The 19515-nt window shown below is 41.1% G+C and overlaps 1 protein-coding gene across 2 annotated transcripts in view; it reads left to right on the plus strand.

The window, feature by feature from the left end:
* Positions 1-19515, plus strand: part of LOC126383582 (uncharacterized) — a 61052-nt gene that overhangs the window by 15989 nt on the left and 25548 nt on the right. For both annotated transcript variants that reach the window (XM_050034115.1, XM_050034116.1), the window contains 21 exons: positions 1252-1317; positions 2263-2399; positions 2477-2593; positions 4322-4379; positions 4471-4518; positions 5649-5717; positions 8046-8185; positions 9430-9558; positions 9649-9706; positions 9818-9898; positions 10172-10458; positions 10754-10822; positions 10934-10955; positions 11046-11066; positions 11623-11691; positions 11796-11935; positions 12814-12930; positions 16570-16627; positions 16874-16918; positions 17016-17072; positions 17160-17308. In XM_050034115.1, the coding sequence (XP_049890072.1) occupies positions 1252-1317; positions 2263-2399; positions 2477-2593; positions 4322-4379; positions 4471-4518; positions 5649-5717; positions 8046-8185; positions 9430-9558; positions 9649-9706; positions 9818-9898; positions 10172-10458; positions 10754-10822; positions 10934-10955; positions 11046-11066; positions 11623-11691; positions 11796-11935; positions 12814-12930; positions 16570-16627; positions 16874-16918; positions 17016-17072; positions 17160-17308 (1937 nt within the window). The remainder of the gene's footprint in view (positions 1-1251; positions 1318-2262; positions 2400-2476; positions 2594-4321; positions 4380-4470; positions 4519-5648; positions 5718-8045; positions 8186-9429; positions 9559-9648; positions 9707-9817; positions 9899-10171; positions 10459-10753; positions 10823-10933; positions 10956-11045; positions 11067-11622; positions 11692-11795; positions 11936-12813; positions 12931-16569; positions 16628-16873; positions 16919-17015; positions 17073-17159; positions 17309-19515) is intronic.

The following is a 19515-nucleotide window of genomic DNA, read 5'->3' on the forward strand; positions in this document are numbered from 1 at the left end:
GTTTTTGTAGAAGTCTACACACTAACATGGTTATATAGCTATTTGTATCTTACCCAACTTATATGGTCTAACACCTGATGAGGGTTTTGACTTTTACACTACAAGATCCACCAATCAGTCCTCTCAGGAGAAAATCCAGGAAGATGAAGGTTATTTAAGTGTGGGAGTGGCCTATTTGAATCCCTTTTGTTTGAGACCATGCTGCAAGGTGAGTGTGTTTGCTGATCATGTGAGTTTACTTATCTCCTTTAACTTTAGCTTATATTGGAGTTATGCTATGTAGCGTGTGAAATAGAGTATGATGAATGTGCTAGTAAAAGTAGTATCAGCACTGTCGCTACCTGGAGCTTGCATGTACGGAGCCTGGGTTTGTTGAAGGTGGCAGTGCTGTTTGGGCTGAGAAAGACATGTGTAGGTAAGGTAAAGGAGATTGTTGGGTTGGCGCGGGGAGCAGTGAGACCTGGCATTAGGGGAGTGTCTCTGGGACGCCACAGATCACTGTCTAGCCTCCTGGAGGTGTCGTGGCACCAACTAGACGAAACACCGGTCAAAGGAGGTTCCCATCCGATGACCCCAAAGACATGTTAGTTATCACTGCTCACTGGTCTGTATAGTTAAGCCTTGCCATAATAGGTTATCATAGGGCTTAGGAGGTTATTCACTGAGTGCTGATCCTTTCTCTAGAGCACAAACGTCTTGTGTTTATTTGAATATCAGCCAAAAAGCAAACGAACAAGCAACACCCATTGCTAGTGGGTGTACATACTGGTATGGAATACAGCAAGCATTGGAGCTTCAGCGAGAAAGGAAGTTATGGCATTTCCTATACAACTTGTGTAGTCTTTGTAATTATGTATTTTCACAGTCTTATACTTAAAACTGTGACTTTATTGACTTGCAAAATTATCTTTTAAATTGACAGACAATATGTGCATTCATGATATAATTCAAATGGGTTCCAAAAAATATTTGTCCCTTTCCAGTGTTTCCACTTGTACCAGTTTTTTCTTTCTTTCATCTTCAAGTGTGGCCATTTGGACCAGGTTTGAACCTTTTAGATGAAGTCAGACAACTCGGTGTATAAGTTTGTTTGTTGTTGCATACAGAGACCTTTAGCCTATTAAGCATGAAATGGTTCAAACAGATAATGCACAACACAGATTTGAATTTCACTGTCGTATTACCTATTTATTTGAAGTTTAAGATTGAAGTATAATTATATTTTCTTCTGTTGTTGTCTTTCCTCTACAGGCTTCTTTCCACAAATTAGCTTGATCAATCCACAAGCCAGGCGTCACATCAAACAACCCATCGTAGGTTAGTAGTCTTTGAAATGGTTTGTAGTTCCTTCTCTTTGATGCATATCAGCAGAAGACAAACCACTCCTGGCCTTTACTATAGCAGAGTCACAATGATTGATGAGAAAAAGTGCATATGATTGGCATGGCAGTATGTCGGTGAAGATTCTCAGTCATCCAGGTCATGGTAATCTTAAGTGCTATATCATAGGCAACTGGACTTTGAAGACGTTTTGCCTCTCATTCAAGAAGCTTCAGTTCTAAATAACTACTGCTGAGTTGCAGGCTTTAAACTCTGTGTGGGTGTGAACCCTTACAGAGTCGTTGGGGTCACATGTGAGTCATTAACCCACCTGGCCATCATGTGTGTTGTTAGGGTCAGATGGGTTCAGGTGTGAATGGGTGTGAAGTCGTCTTGGGAGGGATCCAAAGACTGCATTGTAGGTGGGTGATAAGTGGTGTCGTAGGCCACCTCCTCTGTTTAATGATGGTTGTTCCAGTTTGACATAGATGGCTTCTTTCACACCTCTGTCAACACCATCTTTCTTCTCTGGCCAAGATGTGCACATTGCTGTCCATGAAAGAATGTCCCTTCTCCTTTAGATATAAGTGGACAACTGAGTCTTGTGCTGTGCCATGCATTTGTGGAGTGATGTACAATGTACAAATCTCTGCATTCCTGACTACACTGAATGCACAGATTTAGTCATTAATTGAAGAAGCTTCTTGGATGAGAGGCGAAGCATCTTCAAGAAATGCAAGCAAGTCCAGTTGCCTATGATATAACACTTGTGATGACATGACAGTAATGTTTCTGTTCAATCAATTTTTTTCTGAACCTTGAGTTCTATATTCATGCAGCAGCATAATACACAGTATACACTTGTGAGACACTGTATAGTACTGCTGAAGATGTAAATGATTCCATATGTTTTAAGTAACTATTCAATGTGCTTTTTTCCAGGCTTGTCTCTGATGACTTTGTGTTTCAGTGTAGACACAGAGACATATTTTTACCTTTGCCATGTCTGTGAGGAAAAGCGCCCGGCAGACAGGATTGTAACCCACCTCTCTTCTATTGACCATTTCAGGAACTACTTTGTAAGTGCTGAACATCATGAAAATGAGCCGCTGTTTAAAATTTGGAAGCACAATTTCATTTGTATTTTGTATTTCAGAGCTACGTAAACCCCAATGTACTGAGATTCTCCTGGATCCCCTTCATGGATAAGAACGTCACTCTGACGCCTGAGGTCTTAAAGGAAATAAGAGTAAGGGGGCTCGGAAAACTACAGGTTTGTACCTCGTGGCCTGGAATCCTAAATTTGAATGAATAATGCAACAATAAATGTGCAGTGTGTAGGATTTAGGAGGATATATTGGCAAAAATGAAATGTAAGAAGTATGTTTTCTTAGTGTATATTGACCTGAAAAAAAGAATCATGTTTTCGTTACCTTAGAACAAGCTGTTTATATCTACATAGGGAGTGGGTCCTCATCCACGGAGTCCACCATGCACCATGTCAGCTCTATGTAGCTTCATAGTTTCTTTACGCTCCTTGTTTTGGTTTCCCAGCCCACAGCTTTACCACTTTTGTTCAGTCCCACCATTGTCATAGTGTCGTTATGTCTACAGCAAGCAGTGTTTCAGTAAAAAAAAGCTCGGAAAACTCTTACCTGCTTAGCACAAACAGCACACAGACAAGTTAGCACTTAGCTGGTGAACATAATGGAGCATTTAGCATCTAAGGACCCTGACACACCAAGGGGACAATCGGCTGTTGGTCAGTGTCAGACTGTTGTTGAACGTCTGTGGCTCCAGTTTTGTAGTCGGCCCTTGTCAGCTTTTTTTTGGCAGATTCAACATGTTGAATTGGTGTCAGAAATGGTGTAGCCCCTTAGTGAGTGAAATCACTGTGATTGGCAGTTCAGCTCAGTGCACGATAGGAGAAACAGAACTGAGCAAAGTAAACAAACAGCTAAAGTCAAGAGGGCATGAGATCAAAACAAACATTTTTTTTGTCATTGAGCTCTTAAGCAGAAATGGTTTGTCATTATTAATGTCATTGTTCATGAGCTCTGTCATGCCGGTCTACAAGTTTCCCTTTCTGAATAACAAAGATAGATAACTGCCACCCGCTGGTATGAAGAAGTATTTCCTTTCACGCAGGTGCAGATTGTACGTGCTAGTTGGCTGTTGGCTGTAGTCTTCGTGGTGTGTTCAAGAGCAACTTTTTGGCCAGATATAGGTGATGTGAGGTGACACAACAGTTTGCCTTCGTTGCCACTAGTTCTTTGCCGTTGGTTTGGTGTTTCGGGGCCTTAAAGAGATAGATATTTCCTTCAGTAGTTTATGGAGACCAAAACAGAGTTAAAAGGAATATTGGATTTACTTTCATCAGATGGACGAGGCTTGTGCTGATTGGTGATCAGATTGTGACGAGAAGGATGACACGTAACAGTGTGTGTCGAAATTGGTTTGGTTTGTTTAACACACATTTAAAAGAAAAAAAAGGTTATCATTGTACATCACCGCTAGTGATGCTGTGTCGTGTTTTTGTGTTGTGTAGAGTGGAGTTACAAATGACGGTGCGCATCATATCCAGGTCATAATATCGGTAAATTCAAGTAAATTACAGACTTTGCTTAGTCTTTGCGAATGCACCACACAAAATACAGACATGGTTGATCATTTCTAAATGACATGATGTCCCCTTGTAATGCTAGTCCTATGTAAAGAAGGCTTTTGGTGGTTAATGCCCTTGAACAGCTTGTCAAACTTGTGCACTGTTCCATACTGTGTGCGCAACATCATTGTTGTTTACAAACTTTGAAAGGCTCTGTGGTCATGCTTGTCCGGGACGCACTGCAACTGTTCTAGTTCACCACCACATTGTTGTTTTATGGTTCCACAGCGCTTTCATGTACAGACTGTGTTGCAACATTTGTCATTATTGTTGGGATGAAAGCCTTTTTAAATGATAAAGGATGTTACTCATTTTCCCTACATTTTCTCTTTGCAGGTGTTGGATTTACCTGAAAATCTGTTGAAAAAGCTTGAACCAGAAACCTACTCTGGGGGTATATGAATCTAAGATTTCTCTATGTGATATTTGTTTGAGAGTTGTATTGAAATGTATGTTAATAAAAATGATCTAATTCCACTCTCCAGTGATGCGCACTCTCAGTGAAAATGACAAGCTTCTCAAGCTATTTGAAGGTATGTGCACATTTTTCTCAAATCCAAACCCTGATGGAAAAATCCATTTGGCTTTCTGGTCAGAGCAGATTAGATTGGTGGATGAGATGAGCAGCTGCTGCAAGGGGAGTGAAAGCAAACTTTAGACACAGCACAATGAATGGTTAAGTTTCACTTTCGCTGCACCTGGCATTCTGCTGGTGTGTGCCCAGGGTACACTCTGCACTCCAAGACTGTGGTGCAATAAAAAACCAAATGGTATATATATTCCAACAGCACTACGTATGAACAGCTCCAAAAATATTAAATCAATACATGGCAGCAGATGTTTTAATTGCGGCAGGCAGCCATAAATAAATGAATGTGTGGACAACCCTGCAGGGTGACACTAGCTTCCACGTTGGCCTACAAGTAAATGTCGTCCCTGCAGCACTCTATACGAGAGGTTTACAGGTTCAGTCTTAAACCTCCCAAACTGCTCACAGAGTCATCGGGGATGCCCCGTTAACTTCAAAACATGTTTGATGTTTAGGATTTAAAATGTAGAGGATTATGATCATGATTACGTCAGCTGTCAGTGTTGCCAATCATTGGAAAACAGACTCGCCCTTACTAACTAAGGGCCTAACCTTACTGACTAAAATTAGCTAGCACACTAATGTTGACAGATACTAAAACTGACTCACCACCAGTTCGCGCTGAAGAATAGACGCGCCGTGTTGATAACATCCAACATACCATTTTCTCATCCAGACTCATTTAGACTTCTGCTTTTGTTTTTTTCTCATTACAAAGCATTATTACAGAAAGTAGCCGCAACACGTCAGTCTCTATTTTGTTTACATCTGCTTTATCATGACATCATATGAGGTTATGTATTGCTGGCTCTGGCACGATGATGTCAATAATATCCTGCAGTGTGTGGCATGCCATCATTTTCAAATCTTGCAGTGTGCGCATGTTTGAGATTAGAAAGAAAAACATCTGTGAAGTTTCTCCTCATGTGGGTGATGCAACCTGATTATGATTTGAAAACTCCCGTATTCTGAACTTGGACTGTGTGATGTGTGATGAGACTTTATCTGAATGTTACATTTACTCTTCCTTATCCTTTAGTCCATGCTTTAACACTGCATTTTTTTTTTCTCCAGCTGGCAAGCCAAAGAGGACGATGATACAAACATACCAAAGAGACAGCAAAAGGAAGCATCCACTTCTTGGTCAGTAAATGTTTCACAAAATGTAATGAAATGTCCTTTAATGGAAGATGATTTCCTTCAGTATGAAGAACAGGAAGGCCATGAAAAACAAGAGGACATAAAGGGGAACATATGTTTTGTCTCCCAACATAAAATCTTGGATTCAATGAATGAATGTACAGATAAATTAAATGCACTCATTCATTCATTTGGAGAAACATTTTTTATGTGATAGCTTGGATTAGATGATGGGAGTCTTGTTGCGACTCTACAGTGATAATCATGTAATATCAATTAAAAGAGACATTCTTGGGTCACAGGCCTGAGGAGGTGGGAGTCATTCAGGTGAAAAGGAGATTCTGTTAAAGGTGTATTAATTCTTGTGTGGACAGATCAGTGTCCAAAGGATTGTATGGGATTGATTGAGTGCAGACATTGTCCTGATATGGGCTTGTGATTTGAAACCGTCCAAAGCTCTGTATTAGATAAAATATCAGTTTGGACTGTAGTGCAAAAACCAATGCCTTAGGGGCCGTGCACATGCTGGTTTTTGGTGATTCATTTATTTCAGTGTAGACACACAGCAGACATGCTCAAACACCAATGCGCACGCATTCCTGGGCGCCTATTTTTCAAGAAGTGACAGCTGCACCCTGAGATAAACCAAGTTTAACTTTTGGAATGCAGCAGTGCGCACCGCATGTCATGTGACGAGGACAAACCAATCACAGCCATTGGATGTCTTCCCTTTTTCCATAAATATCAGTCTGTGATAAATATGGAGAGGAAGTTGACCATTTTAGTGCAGGGCTGCCAGAGCTTTACATCTGTTACTGGAAGTGCCTGGAAGATCAGCTCTGCACTCTGGATGTCAGGTGAATAGGCTATGATATGGTACTTGTTAAGGTTGCTTAGCAACCTCGGACGCAACCTGCCGCTGCACTCTTGAACGATGGAACAAAAAAGGCACAAGAGCAGCACTTAGCGCCTGACCTGTGTTTTCCAGGCGGTTAAAGATGCTGCATGTGTACGGCCTCTTATATGGTAATCTATGATTGATGAAAAGCAAATGTTGGGATTCTGGCTCCCTACACACCGTAGGAACTGAGAAGTTGTCCATACATGCACAAAGAAAACAAGTCATCCCATTTGGGGTTAGCATACAGAGACCACTTATAACCATCTTTAACAAAATTGCATGCATACTTAAGGCCTTTGCACAGTAAGTCTGTATTTTTTGTCCAAAATTTTTACATGTTTAAGATAAATACAGTATCAAAAGAATTTCTTCGTAATGACTTTTAAAGCAACAGAGATCAGAGCTGAAGTATCAAAGTTTAACAAAGTTTTATTTTCTTGTACAAGAAGGAGCGTTTCACAGTGCAACACACAAGGTGAGGTTACAGAGAAAAAGGCTCCCTGGAGGAGCATTTGCTATCAGCTATTATACAGCACAAGTGGGCATGGGAAGCTCGGTTGTTTCAGCTTCCAGTTCTCTATCAAGTACACACTTGTAGATAACGTCACAATCCCTCTGTTGGAACAATACCCTGCCTGTCTGGCCCTCCAACTGGCCTGTCCTTGATTTGTCTCTGAACCGAGCCTCCCTGTCCTCCCTGTCCTCCCTTACAGATACAGAGCTGATGAATCTGCTGACGTTGTGGTGTTTGAGTAAAAAACAGAAACAGTATCCTACTGACTGGTACACAGCGTACATACACAGCGTGATCATAATTTTTATAACATATAGCCTCAAGTTGTGTCAATCACATTTACACACTGATTCAAGAAACTTAAGTCTGTCAAAGTGTGGAACAGGTTAGATCTTCTGTATTTTTCCATATCCCTCACAATCCTTTAGAGAGTTGTTTGACAAAGAACCTGTGAGGAAAATGTGGTGTAACATGCAGGACACAAACATCCGCAACAAGAGAGAGGAATGGTGTATACAGTATCATTTTATTACTCAGATAGCCTACTTCAACATGTCAGGTAGTAATATTCAGGTGGATGATGACGAGAAGGAGGATGTCATAAAGGATGTAGACCACACACAGACAGACAGGTAGGACATCTCAGTCCCTTCAGGTTGCCGTGATGTCAAATTCAAGATGCTGGCAGAGACCTATTTTTTCTTGTATTGCTAATTTTTGCAACAAAAGGACAATGAAACATATGGGAGTCAGTGTGCAACGTTTCTGTGCGTAACGATGTTTATCGGCTGAAGGTTTGATAGAATGCTTACAAAAAATACAGACTTGGTATGCAAAGGCCTTTGTGCTTGGCCTTCGTCAGTTTCCTTTTTTAACTTCTTCCCCTTTTCTGTCTTCTCTGATCATGGTCTTGTAGGCATGCAGCACCTCGTTGAATGCATTTGTGCCGGGTCGACTGAGAAGAGATACTATCTCTGCACGCTCTGCCACCTAACTTTGGCCACCCACATGATCATCAAACACATCCTGAGCTTTGACCACATCTATTGTTATTTTGTAAGTAGCTATGATAGTAAAGAAAATGTTGCCACACAATCACAGAGATACAGGGAATATCTACAACACCAGGTTTTACCAAGGATATAGGTCATTCAGAAGGTGTGTCTTTGAGGAAATGATGGAACCTGTGTCACTAGCCCTTTTTAAACAGGAATTGTGCAAATTTGCAGGAAATCCCAATCAGTCTTCTTTCAGCATTGGCAGTATAAAAACAAAATCGGAGTGCAGCAAAATGCCGCCTACCTACTTTTGTTTATACAGAATGCGCCTTTTTCGGGGCAGTGGGGGGCGTGAGCAGGTAACAAAACGTGTAGCTCAGCATGTGATGGAAACAGTGACGTGGGAGGGAAGCCGCGGCTGGTCAGTCCTTCGGCGATTCTCTAGTAAGTTGGCCCATTCCTCACCGTTCCTGTCATCTGCCGGTTAATGGCCTCTTCGTTTGCGAGGACAAGGAGGGTGCGCAATTCCTTGTCTCCTTAGTTGCTCATCTTTACAGTGTTTGTCAGGTTTGCATTTCCCTCTTGCTACTAGCTGCTCGCTAATTCCTGCTATCAGCTGTTTCCTGTTAATCCACCGCCAGTGGGTCCCACATGCGGCGTCATCAACAGCTCCTCCCACAAGTCTTCAACAGCCCCTCCCACAAGTCTTCAGCAGCCCCTCCCGTTGCAGAAGGCCGCCTCGGTCTGTTTAAACCAAAAGGGTTCCACCAATATGACTACCCTACGAGGCGGAAAATTGGGCACCTCGGATCAACTCGCCAATCCGGCTCTGTTTTTCTAAACGCTCGCAGCTTGCTGGCAAAATGACCCAACATTTGCGGAAGATCTGGCAGTGTAAAAGGGGCTACTGACTAGAAGGAAATAGCTTGTGATGGAGTGGTGACATAAGTTGACACTGTGCTGGTAAATATCGTGATTAGGGTTGCACAATATATAGTTTTGATATCGTCATCGTGATGTCAACTTGTGCGATAAACACATTGTAAAAAGATTGTGACATTGCACTCAGGAATTTTTTAAGTTAGTTGAAAGAAGTATTTGACATTTGTCACACTCTACTGGTGTGTGCTGCCCTGTGGAGACAGGCCCCTTATATAGGAGGGCTGGAGGCAAAGTGGTCCCAGGGGAGGGGCCAGACTAAGTGGGATTCACAAAAGTAATGAGTCCACAATAACTGAAATCAGTATTCTTTCTCTTCTTGTGAGGTATTTGTGTAATTCACATCAGTTTGAATCTGTGCAGAAAGAATGGCACCCGTCTACTTTGCTGTCAAAGGGATCCTACCAGAAATACAACTACCGCTTTGCCTCCACAATGCTTGATTTTGCAAAGCAGGCAGAATTACAGAGTACTGGAAACACTGATATGAAGGTAATACAGCTCACAAAGTCACTAGTGCTGGTTTCCCAAACAAATGCTTTTGTTCATATTAATGTGAAACCATATGGCTTTCTGCTGCAGCAAGTGAGCCTGGAGCCTGCCAAGTACACATCAGTGAATTTCGCTAGTTATGCAGAAGGTTGGTATTTATTTTTCATGCCTCAGTATATGTTGTATTCATCTGAATGAACCGGACCCTCAGTGGAAACCTGAATGATGTTTTGCTAATTGAATCTGTGGTGGCTTGCAGCTTTGAAGGAACTGGAATCCATCAGAAAGGAAAACAAGGAGGACAGCTTGATTACAGTTATCAAACCAGGGAGCAGGCTGCGTATGTATTCTTTAATTGTGAACTAGTTGGACCAGTGGACTGACTCATGTCAGATAGTCTCTAGTGTTTTACAAAATTTCTGCATAAATTCTCAAACTGTTGAATAAACAATAATAAAAATGATTAATAATAAAAAGTAACAAGATAGTTGATAGTCCCAGTAAAGAGACAATGTTTTCAGTTCTTCTTTTTTTAAAACTTCCATTGAAAATGTTTTTTAACCATTAACAATATAGAACTGATAACTGAGTGCTGCTTTGTTTTTCTTTGTAGAGCCCCACACTGCGTCAGCGGCGCCTGTAGTGCGAGCAGGACCAGCAGCATCTTCAGCACCAGCAGGGCCAACAGCTGCGTCTGCAGCAGCAGCAGCAAGAGGAACGTCTGTAGCGCTAGCAGGGCCAACAGCACCAGCAGTGTCTGTATCGTCAGCAGCACCAGCAGGGCAAGCAAATTCAGCAGTGTCTTCAGCGTCAGAAGGGCCAACAGCAGCTCCAGCAGCACCACCAGCGCCTGTAGTGCCAGCTGGACCTGGAGCATTATCGTACAAACTACACTGTCAGGTGACGAATTATAAATATCACAATAATATATTTCACTACGATAGCCTGGATATTATTATTGTACCTAATACATAGGGGTGGAAATCACCAGAGGTCTCACGATATGACATTATTACAGTATTAGAGTTAAGATACAATTCACTGGCCTCAGTGAATCAAGACAATATTGCATGCAAAAACCACAATACTAAGCTGTATAACTTTTTACCCCCACCCCTACCTGTACTATCTGTGTAGTGGGAGACATTAAAGTGAGCTTTGTTTTCACTTTTCTTTTGTTTCTCCCTTGTGGCAGAACTGCAGTATGAGTTTTGACAGTATGCATAAGTATTGCAATCATTTGTCCAAGTGGAATCACAAACAGGTAAATCAATATCTTCATAGATTTCTACAGAAATTCTTTGTGATTATTAATTATATGCTACAAAATATAACATTACATACTCTAAGATGTGTCTGTAATGTTCCTCCCCAGATGTTGAAGAGGCACTTTGGAGGTACTGGACACTTTCCTCTCATTTCCCACATACTTGTTTATTGTTAAGCTCAGTTACATAAGATATGATTATTTTCCCCCTTTCTTTCAGGTGTTGATGATTGCAAAGCAGGTACACTTTTTCTTCTTTTGTTACGATATGCTGCAGCACTTTGAGCCATTAGTTTAGAAAAATGTTGGTGAAAAGGTCTTAAAATAAATAAATCTCTTTATTTCTTTATCTCTTCATACATATATATATACATATATATATATAGTTCCAATAAGCCGAAACATTAAAACCACTGGCAGGTGGAGTAAATGATATCAATCATCCTATTACAGTGCAGTGTTCTGCTGGGAAACCTTCAGTTCTGACATTCATGTGGATACCACTTGACACCCTCCACCCACCCAAACACTGTTGCGCATTTAGGTGGGTGGAGCGCATCAAGTGGTATCCACATAAACCCCAGGACCAAAAATTTCCCACAGGAACACTGTATTGTAACGAGAGGATCAAAGTTATTCCCTTCACCTGTCAGTGTTTTTAATGTTTTGGCTGATCAGTGTATGTTTTTTTTCTGTGTTTTTAGGCACAAAGTTTGAGTTGATGGTGCTAATTTAAGAAAATTATTTTGGTATTTTTTTCAACTTATTCTCTTAACGCTCTTTATTTTAAACGTTAGGATGGAAACCCAGTCTGGACTTATACATGTACCACCAAGAGCGCTTGAAGCATAATGAACCACTTATTGGTGAGCGGACCCACTTGTTAACAATGTGTTTTTGTAAGGTGTTAAAATGATATATAAATATGTTAAAAATATGTCGTCTTATTTATTTATTTCTGTTTGTTTAGGTGTATCCCTGGTTGTGACATGTGTCAGCAATGGAGATATGGAGGACCCTTTTTATGTGTGCTTTGCTTGTGAGGACTGTTTTTGCAAGTCCTTTCGCAAACAGCACTTTAACTCCATGAAACATCTCATAAACACCTTGGTGAGTTTTTAGTGATTAATGTGGTTAGTGTTCAGTGCAGCTGTGTTTGGATGCTAGCAGAACCACTCATGTGTGAGGAGTTGCAAATGATGTATATTTTGTTTTTAGTTTTATATTGCACATTAGTACTAATACAGGTCCTATCGCTGTCACATAGTTTGATGTCTTTACCTCTTTTTGTGATTCAAAGTAATCAGACTTTTACTTACTGTTGGGAAGGGTCTAGCTGCAGAGCTCCAGGCTCAGGCCCACGTCGTCCGTCAAACCCTTTACAGTCACGAGCTTGGGGAAGGAAGTCTTAAATTGTGTACTCCCGCCAGGGATGGTTATCAAGATATGACAGAATGCGTTCATTAGTGATCAGTCAGCTTATAATAAGCCTACTAAATACAGTGGCATGGATGTGATACAGTGTGTTAAATATATGCTCAGTAGGCTTCTTTCTTTTATGCAATTAAACATTACACTGCACAATATAATACAGTGGCATGTAAACATTATTTATTGATAGGAAAGAGAGATTAACTCACATGATTTTCCATCTTAACATGCATTAACACACGTGATTCTCCACCATGGATCTGGTGGGTGGATCCCAGCACTGGAGATGATCCAGAGCCTGAAGCTCAGCAGCAGGCCCCTATACTGTTGCAGAGTGAAGCACTTGTTAATGCATTATGTGCACGTGTCATCACAAAGAGCAGTTTAAAAATGTTTTTCTTATTGAGATGTTATCATTGCATGGTAATGCAGATTGTAAGGGAGACACTTTGAAAATACTGAGTCCTACAGGGCCCAGAAACCAAGCTATACCCCAGGTGACTCCCCTGGGGTATAGCTTGGTTTATAAATACCCCTTTTTGTCTTAATATTCTTAGCTGCACCAGAACCCCTGGCGTCTGCCTTTTGCGTGGGAGAACCTGGATGTGGAAGTCTTGAGGTCAATGGCATGGGAAGAGGAGAAGGAAAGAGGACCAAAACAGATGTTGCTGAAGGTAAAATGCCAAAGAACTGGAACAGACCTGTGATTTGTTTTTCTCTTGAAGGTGGAAATTCCATATTTGAGCTCACTCGCTACAAGAAAATGTCAGCGTTGTACGTTTCTGCAAACCACAGATATATTACAGTTGTACATTTCAGATGTATCTTATCAACGTTTCTTAAGTGAAATGGCTCTGATTACATGCATGTGAGCTGACTGTGTCATCGGGAGGTGGAGGGGATGGTGTGACAATTAGACCAACAAACAACAAAACCAGTTGTTTTTTTAGCAAGACATCTTCGGAATTTGAATGCTAACCTAAGTGTACTCTGTTCTGTTTGATTTCCAAGAATTGGACAGCGCACGAACATCAATTTACCGAAACAACTCCTTTAACGGTGTCTTCCAAAGTTCACCAACTCAAAAACAACTTCTTATAAGGATTCTTTCCTATTGCGAAATCTGACATCTGGCCAACTGTTTCTAAGACCTTATGCAACTAACATTATTTTCACCTTTGATATAGAATGATACATTATCTGCCTCTACACATGCTGCTGTGCTACAGCCTATTCAAGTGCTGTAATTTGTTAGTTAAGTGACAACGCCTGAATGCAACACAGGCTCCGCTCCATAGACTGGCTTGATTATAATTGTCCTTCAGGAAAATGTGGCCCGGGCCGCGCTCTTGTGTGCTCACCTGTGTCTGTGTGCGTGTGTGTGCTTGTGCGCACGTGTGTGTGTGTGTGCGCATGAGGGCCGAACACTGTCAAGCGCGATACAGAGAGCAGAGGAGGATTGTAAACGTGCGACCATGTAGAAACAGAAATGACATAAGATAAATAACATTAGGCTATTTAGTTTGCGCCCCCCTAATATAATGGTAGTGGATACACGAGACATGTTTCAAGCAACGTTTGCAGACAGTGAAATTTCTGTTAACTGTTTTCACTCCCTCTTCGTTTTATTCAACAGCGAAACTGAAATGATCCCACACTGGAGATTTGTATGAAGCCGGTGCTTCTTCAAACTTCTGTCTCTCAACTCCTCCGCTTGCGTTTGCCAAGGCTCTCTATGTTTGTTTTTTCCACTTCTTTTCTGTGTGACGCGGGCGTCACTTTCCCCAGCTCCAGTTACAACAGTGTGAGGGGGTGAGTGGGTGGAGCCACAACAGTGATTGGACATTAACTCGCGGGAAGGGCTTTTGTGCAGCAGGGTGACTCGGCTGTTCTCTTTAAACATCCATGGACTCGGCCACACACACACACACACACACACACACAAACACACACACACACACACACACACACACAGTGGCCTGTAAAGAATTAATGCAAAATTAATTGCAAAACCAAAAACCTGTGGTCCATAAGGGCATATTGATCCGAGCTGTTCAATATTTTACCGAGGACTGTTACATCCCTATTTTATATACTAACTATACAATGTCAAAGTGTGATCTGTGTCTCATCTCCTCTGAGTGTACAGAGCAGTTTGACCTTCCCTGTGCAGAGACCCTTATCTTTTTGCTCTCATACACTTTTTTGTGTCATTGCTGGGAGGTGTATGGCAGATGAAGCAATGTATAAAGGTTTTAGTGTAACTTTGGGTCTATGCCTCCATGTGGGCGATAGCCTTAGCTGGAGGTATTATAGTCTTGGGTTGTCCCTCTGTCTCATTCTCGTGAACCTGGTATCTCATGAACACCTGGAGGGAATTTCTTCAGATTTGGCAAAAATGCCCTCTTGGATTCCACGATAAACTGATTAGATTTTGGTAGTCATAGGTCAAAGGTCAAGGTCACTAGAACCTTATCTGTCTTAAGGTTCATTCTCACTGCCGCGATGCGGAAATATGTGACGGATTTGCGGAATATTCACGCAGCGCTTTTCCGTGTTTAAACCATACACACAGACGCGGTACGGACGCGGTGTGGAATTTCGCGTTGTTGTGTTCCAATTCCGCACAGTGTGAATGGGTGTGGGTGAACATGGACGCGAGTAGCAGCAGCAGAAGCAGCAGCAGCAGCGAGCTAGCAAGCTAACGTTTAACAAGTGTCAACATCAACTTTCTTTAGCACTTAACACTCTCACCGCAGCCGCCAAGCTGGACAATGGACTGCCAGACGTTGTCCTTTAATTCATTGTTCATAAAATCATCCTGTCTTTTATCAAAAAGGACGGGGTGCTGTGACACGAGGTTTATCAACCTTTCTCCCATACTGTCCTGTCTGACTGGATTTTGGACTCTCCGGGTCTGCGCGACTATAAACAAACAATTTCATTGGCCCAGCTGTGGAATTCCCCGGCGAATTCCGCGGGGGGTCAAAGTCTGGGGGGAAACTTTTTTCACCGCACGAAAGTTCTGCCCTGGTGTGCAAACTTCCATAAGAACCTATGAAATCAACTTTTATATGTTTCGGTGAGAATAATCCGCGCGGATATTCGCCCTCAATGAGAATGGACTTTTATTCTTGTGAATGTGATGTCTCAAGAACACCTTTAGGGCATTTGGCACAAACATCCACTTGGATTTAAGAATAAACTTATTAGAATTTTGTGGTCGAAGATCAAAGGTCAAGGTCGGTGTGACCTCAAAAAATATGTTTTTGGCCATAATTCAAGTATTTTTGCGCTAATTATGACAAAACTTTACCCAAATGTCCAATGTCAAAGGTCAGTTTCACTATGACATCATGATATTCTGCACAAAACAGTTCTCTGGCTTTTCTGGCACTTCTCTCTGTCATATCACAGGAACAGAAGTGGAGATGTTTGGTCAGATACTAAATTGGTGACACGCTGATTGTATAGATTTTCTGTGGTGTCAGGGGAAGATGTGTGTGACACATCCATGTTTTCACACATGGATTAACTATAAGAGAAACTTGACTGGTGTGTGGAGGCATTTAACTGTGAGGCGGTAATTCTAGTTTGGTGTTGTGAAAGCATGAGCTCTGTATGCAGATGAAAAACTGTGATAAAACTCAGAAAGACAACTGCTTTAAAACTGTGCTCACAGCCAAAACATTAAAACCACTGATGCGCTCCACCTACCAGAACACAGTTGCAGACCAAATAAACCCCCTTATGGCAATGGCACTTGTCAATGGCAGTGCCCCCCCAGCAGGACAATGCTCCATGCCACACCACAAAAACTGCCTAGATCCCAATCTGATTGAAGGTGGGTCCTGCTTGGACCAGACATGGCTCTGATGTGTCAAGGCATGAACACAGGACCTGAGGGTGTCCTATAGTGTCTGACACTAACACGTTGGCTTCAACACAAAACACATGGCTTTCATCTGGCTTTAGGTCTCTGTCATGTTCCTCTGGCCATTCCTGAGCAGTTTTTGTGGTGTGGGATGGTGCACTGTCCTGCTGTAGGGCCACAGCTACTGGGGAGTGCTGCTGCCATGTGGGTGGGGTACCTGGTCTGCACTGGTGTTTAAGTGGGTGGAGCATGTCTGGTGGCAACCACTTGAATGTCAGATCCAAAGATTTCCCTACAAAACATTGGATTGTAACAAGCTGGCCAATGTAATAAAATGTTAATGTAATAAAATGAAAACGTTATTTTTCGGCAGTCATAGTCTTTAGACTAGAAAACAATGTCTTTAGTCGTTACTAATTGAGAATTTTTCCTTTCTCAGGTTCTTGATATGCCATCCTGGGAGTTTAAGAGGCTTGATGGACTTAGCTACCCAAATGGTAGGAACTGGTGTCATATCAAATTATTCAAACACTGATGGGGAGACAAACTCACAGTATCTTTCCTCTCTGCTCAAAGCCTTTTTTTTTTTTATTTCTTTTTTTTTAAAATAAAGTCCAAATTGTGACCTCTGCTCTGTGAGATTATCGAAGTGTTGTTGGTCATGTGTGCCACCAAGCTGACAAACACCACTTAATTCCAAAAGCGAGACATGATTTTGTTGTCCCATTTGATTTTGTCTGCAGTGATGGCAAGACTTCAGCAATACCACACAATCTTAAGGCGTGACGGTTAGTTATAAAATAATTTCTTAACCCTAATTAGGTAAATGAAATGGCTTACTTTCATCTGAGTGATGCCTGTTGGTCTGTTTTTATATCCGTGCAGTTCCACCAAGTGAAAGACACAGCAAACTCCAACAGAACGAGAGATTTCCTCTGCTCGGTGAGTGCCACTGCAGAGAAACAGTCTCACAAGAAATCAGAAATGCACTCTGGGTGTTTTTGACTTTTCTTTGTGTCATCATTGCAGGTGCAAACTTCGTGGTCATGTTTCATGTGTGTGTTAAAGGGGTTCAGCTCAAAAATATGGGATTCCTCTGTTTGCTCTGCGAGAGGAGGTTGAGTGGCGCTGAACGTTACGCTCATGTGTTCAGCCGAGAACATGTTGTAAAATTTCTGGTGAGTATTTTTACTATCACTTCTTACTCCATTTTTCCATTAATGGTGACTGCTATGCTCTTATCGTCACTCAGTTCTTTGTGTAATCATTTGGTGTGTTGTGCAAAGGCAGCAAACAACAGCACAGTAAAAGTTGTGTTAGGAAAAATACAAAGCAAAAAGCAGGGTATGTGCAAGCTGTTAACTTGTTGAATTACACTCCAGATTTTGATTAGGCAGCTAAATGCATCCATTTTATTCTGTTATAGAGTGCTGCATGGATGTCACATGTTTTTCTAGTCATTGTATGTTAAAAAAAAAAAAGAAAAGAAGTGTTTTGGTTAGGCTGCTATTTAAACATTGAAAGGTTAGAGTGTATACTGTAGGAGCTTAGGACATTATGATGAAGTATATATTACATATAATCATGTCACGTCACGTCATACAGGATGAACACATCCATCAGAAAATACACCCATATTTAAGTAGGCGGATAATTTTGTTGGATTTGTGGGGTAGGAACAATGACAAGTGGCAGCCATGCATTCTGCTCAAGTGCACACAAGTATTGTGTGATGATGCAATTTGTAAGGAGGATTTGCATTTTTCTTAAAAGAAATGAGCTGTTTGTTTTGGTGGGAAGTCTCACTCCTGTGCTTTTTGACCATTTATATTTAAATTTGGTGTGAATATTTAAAAAATCTATGAAGGAGGGAAGTGTCATGCAGTTTCCCTCAGTCACTCAGGGCTCCTCAAGGAAAATATTTGTAGCTTTGAGGGGTATCACGATTAACAAGAGAAACAAAGAAAGAAATCACACTCCAGTCACCCTCCCCCTCCTCTGGTGAGTAAAGAACAGCCCCTTAGGAGACTCTGTTTTGAAACTCAGTAAGAATGTGTATACCTTTTTGCAACTTATGTTCAAAAGTTAAAAGTTAAATTCCCTCCTTTTTTTAGTAAGAGATGGTAAGCAAACCCCATGTTGGCAGGCAAAAATAGCTTAAGTTTAAACTAAAATAGAGGCCAGCCACAGTTTGACTCAGGTGAGTAAAAAATAATATTTATTGTCACCATGTCAGGTTTACCGGTATTTACTGACTAGTTTACTCTGCAGCAATTGTAATAACCAAGAAGTGTTTGATTACCAAAACTGTTTGCTTTTCTATCTTCCCAAATGTGATTATTTGCTGATTTTCTCAGCTGTAACATTAGCTAACGTACAGTGCTGTAACATTAGCTAACGTGACAACCAAATAATGTTAGCTAATGTTACGTTAGCTAATATTACATCAGAAAATAACTGACAGTCGATAAAGACACTAACCGATATCGCTCGTTGATGTGAAAGAAAGAAATCCCCAGCCACCCTCCTCCTCCTCTGATAAGTAAAGAACAGTCCCTTAGGAGGCTCATTTTTGAAGTAATAATGTGTATAAATTTGTAAAACTCATGGTCAATAGTTAGATAAAAGTTCAATTCCCTCCTTTTTTCCAGTAAGAGATAGTAAGCAAAGCCCATGGTGGCAGGCAATAATAGTATTAATTAACGTTATGTTAGCTAGTGTAAGAAAGAGCTACTTGTACTTTAGCTAACGTTACACCAGAAAATAACTGACAGTCAATGAAGACACTAACCTTTATCGCTTATTGATGCAACATCAACAAATCACACCCCAGCCACCCTCCCCCTCCTCTGATACATAAAGAACAGTCCCTTAGGAGACTGTTTTGAAACACAATATGAATGTGTATACATTGTTGCAACTTATGTTCAATAGTTAAATAAAATTTAAATTCCCTCCTTTATTCAGTAAGAGATAGTAAGCAAAGGTCATGGTGGCAGGCAACATAGCGTTATTTAATGTTAATTAACATTACGTTAGCTAACATTAGAAAGAGCTACGTTACGTTAGCTAACGTTACATCATAAAATAACTGACAGTTGATGACACTAACCGATAAGGGGTCATCCCTCAAGTTAGTGCTGAATGCAGATAAATCAAAGACCATGCTATTTTCAAATGGCAAGCAGCTTCCATCTCACCGTCCTAGGTTGTCAACTGTTCATGGGGTTGAAATTGATATGGTCACATCTTATAAATACTTATGCATTCTAATTGTCCTTTAAACTGCACATCGATAAACTCGTTTCTAAGCTGAAATTGAAATTGGGTTTCTTTTTTAGAAATAAATCATGTTTTTCATTGCAAGTCAGAAAACATTTGATCA

The sequence above is a fragment of the Epinephelus moara genome, chromosome 22, assembly GCF_006386435.1.
Source record: "Epinephelus moara isolate mb chromosome 22, YSFRI_EMoa_1.0, whole genome shotgun sequence".
NCBI lineage: Eukaryota > Metazoa > Chordata > Actinopteri > Perciformes > Serranidae > Epinephelus > Epinephelus moara.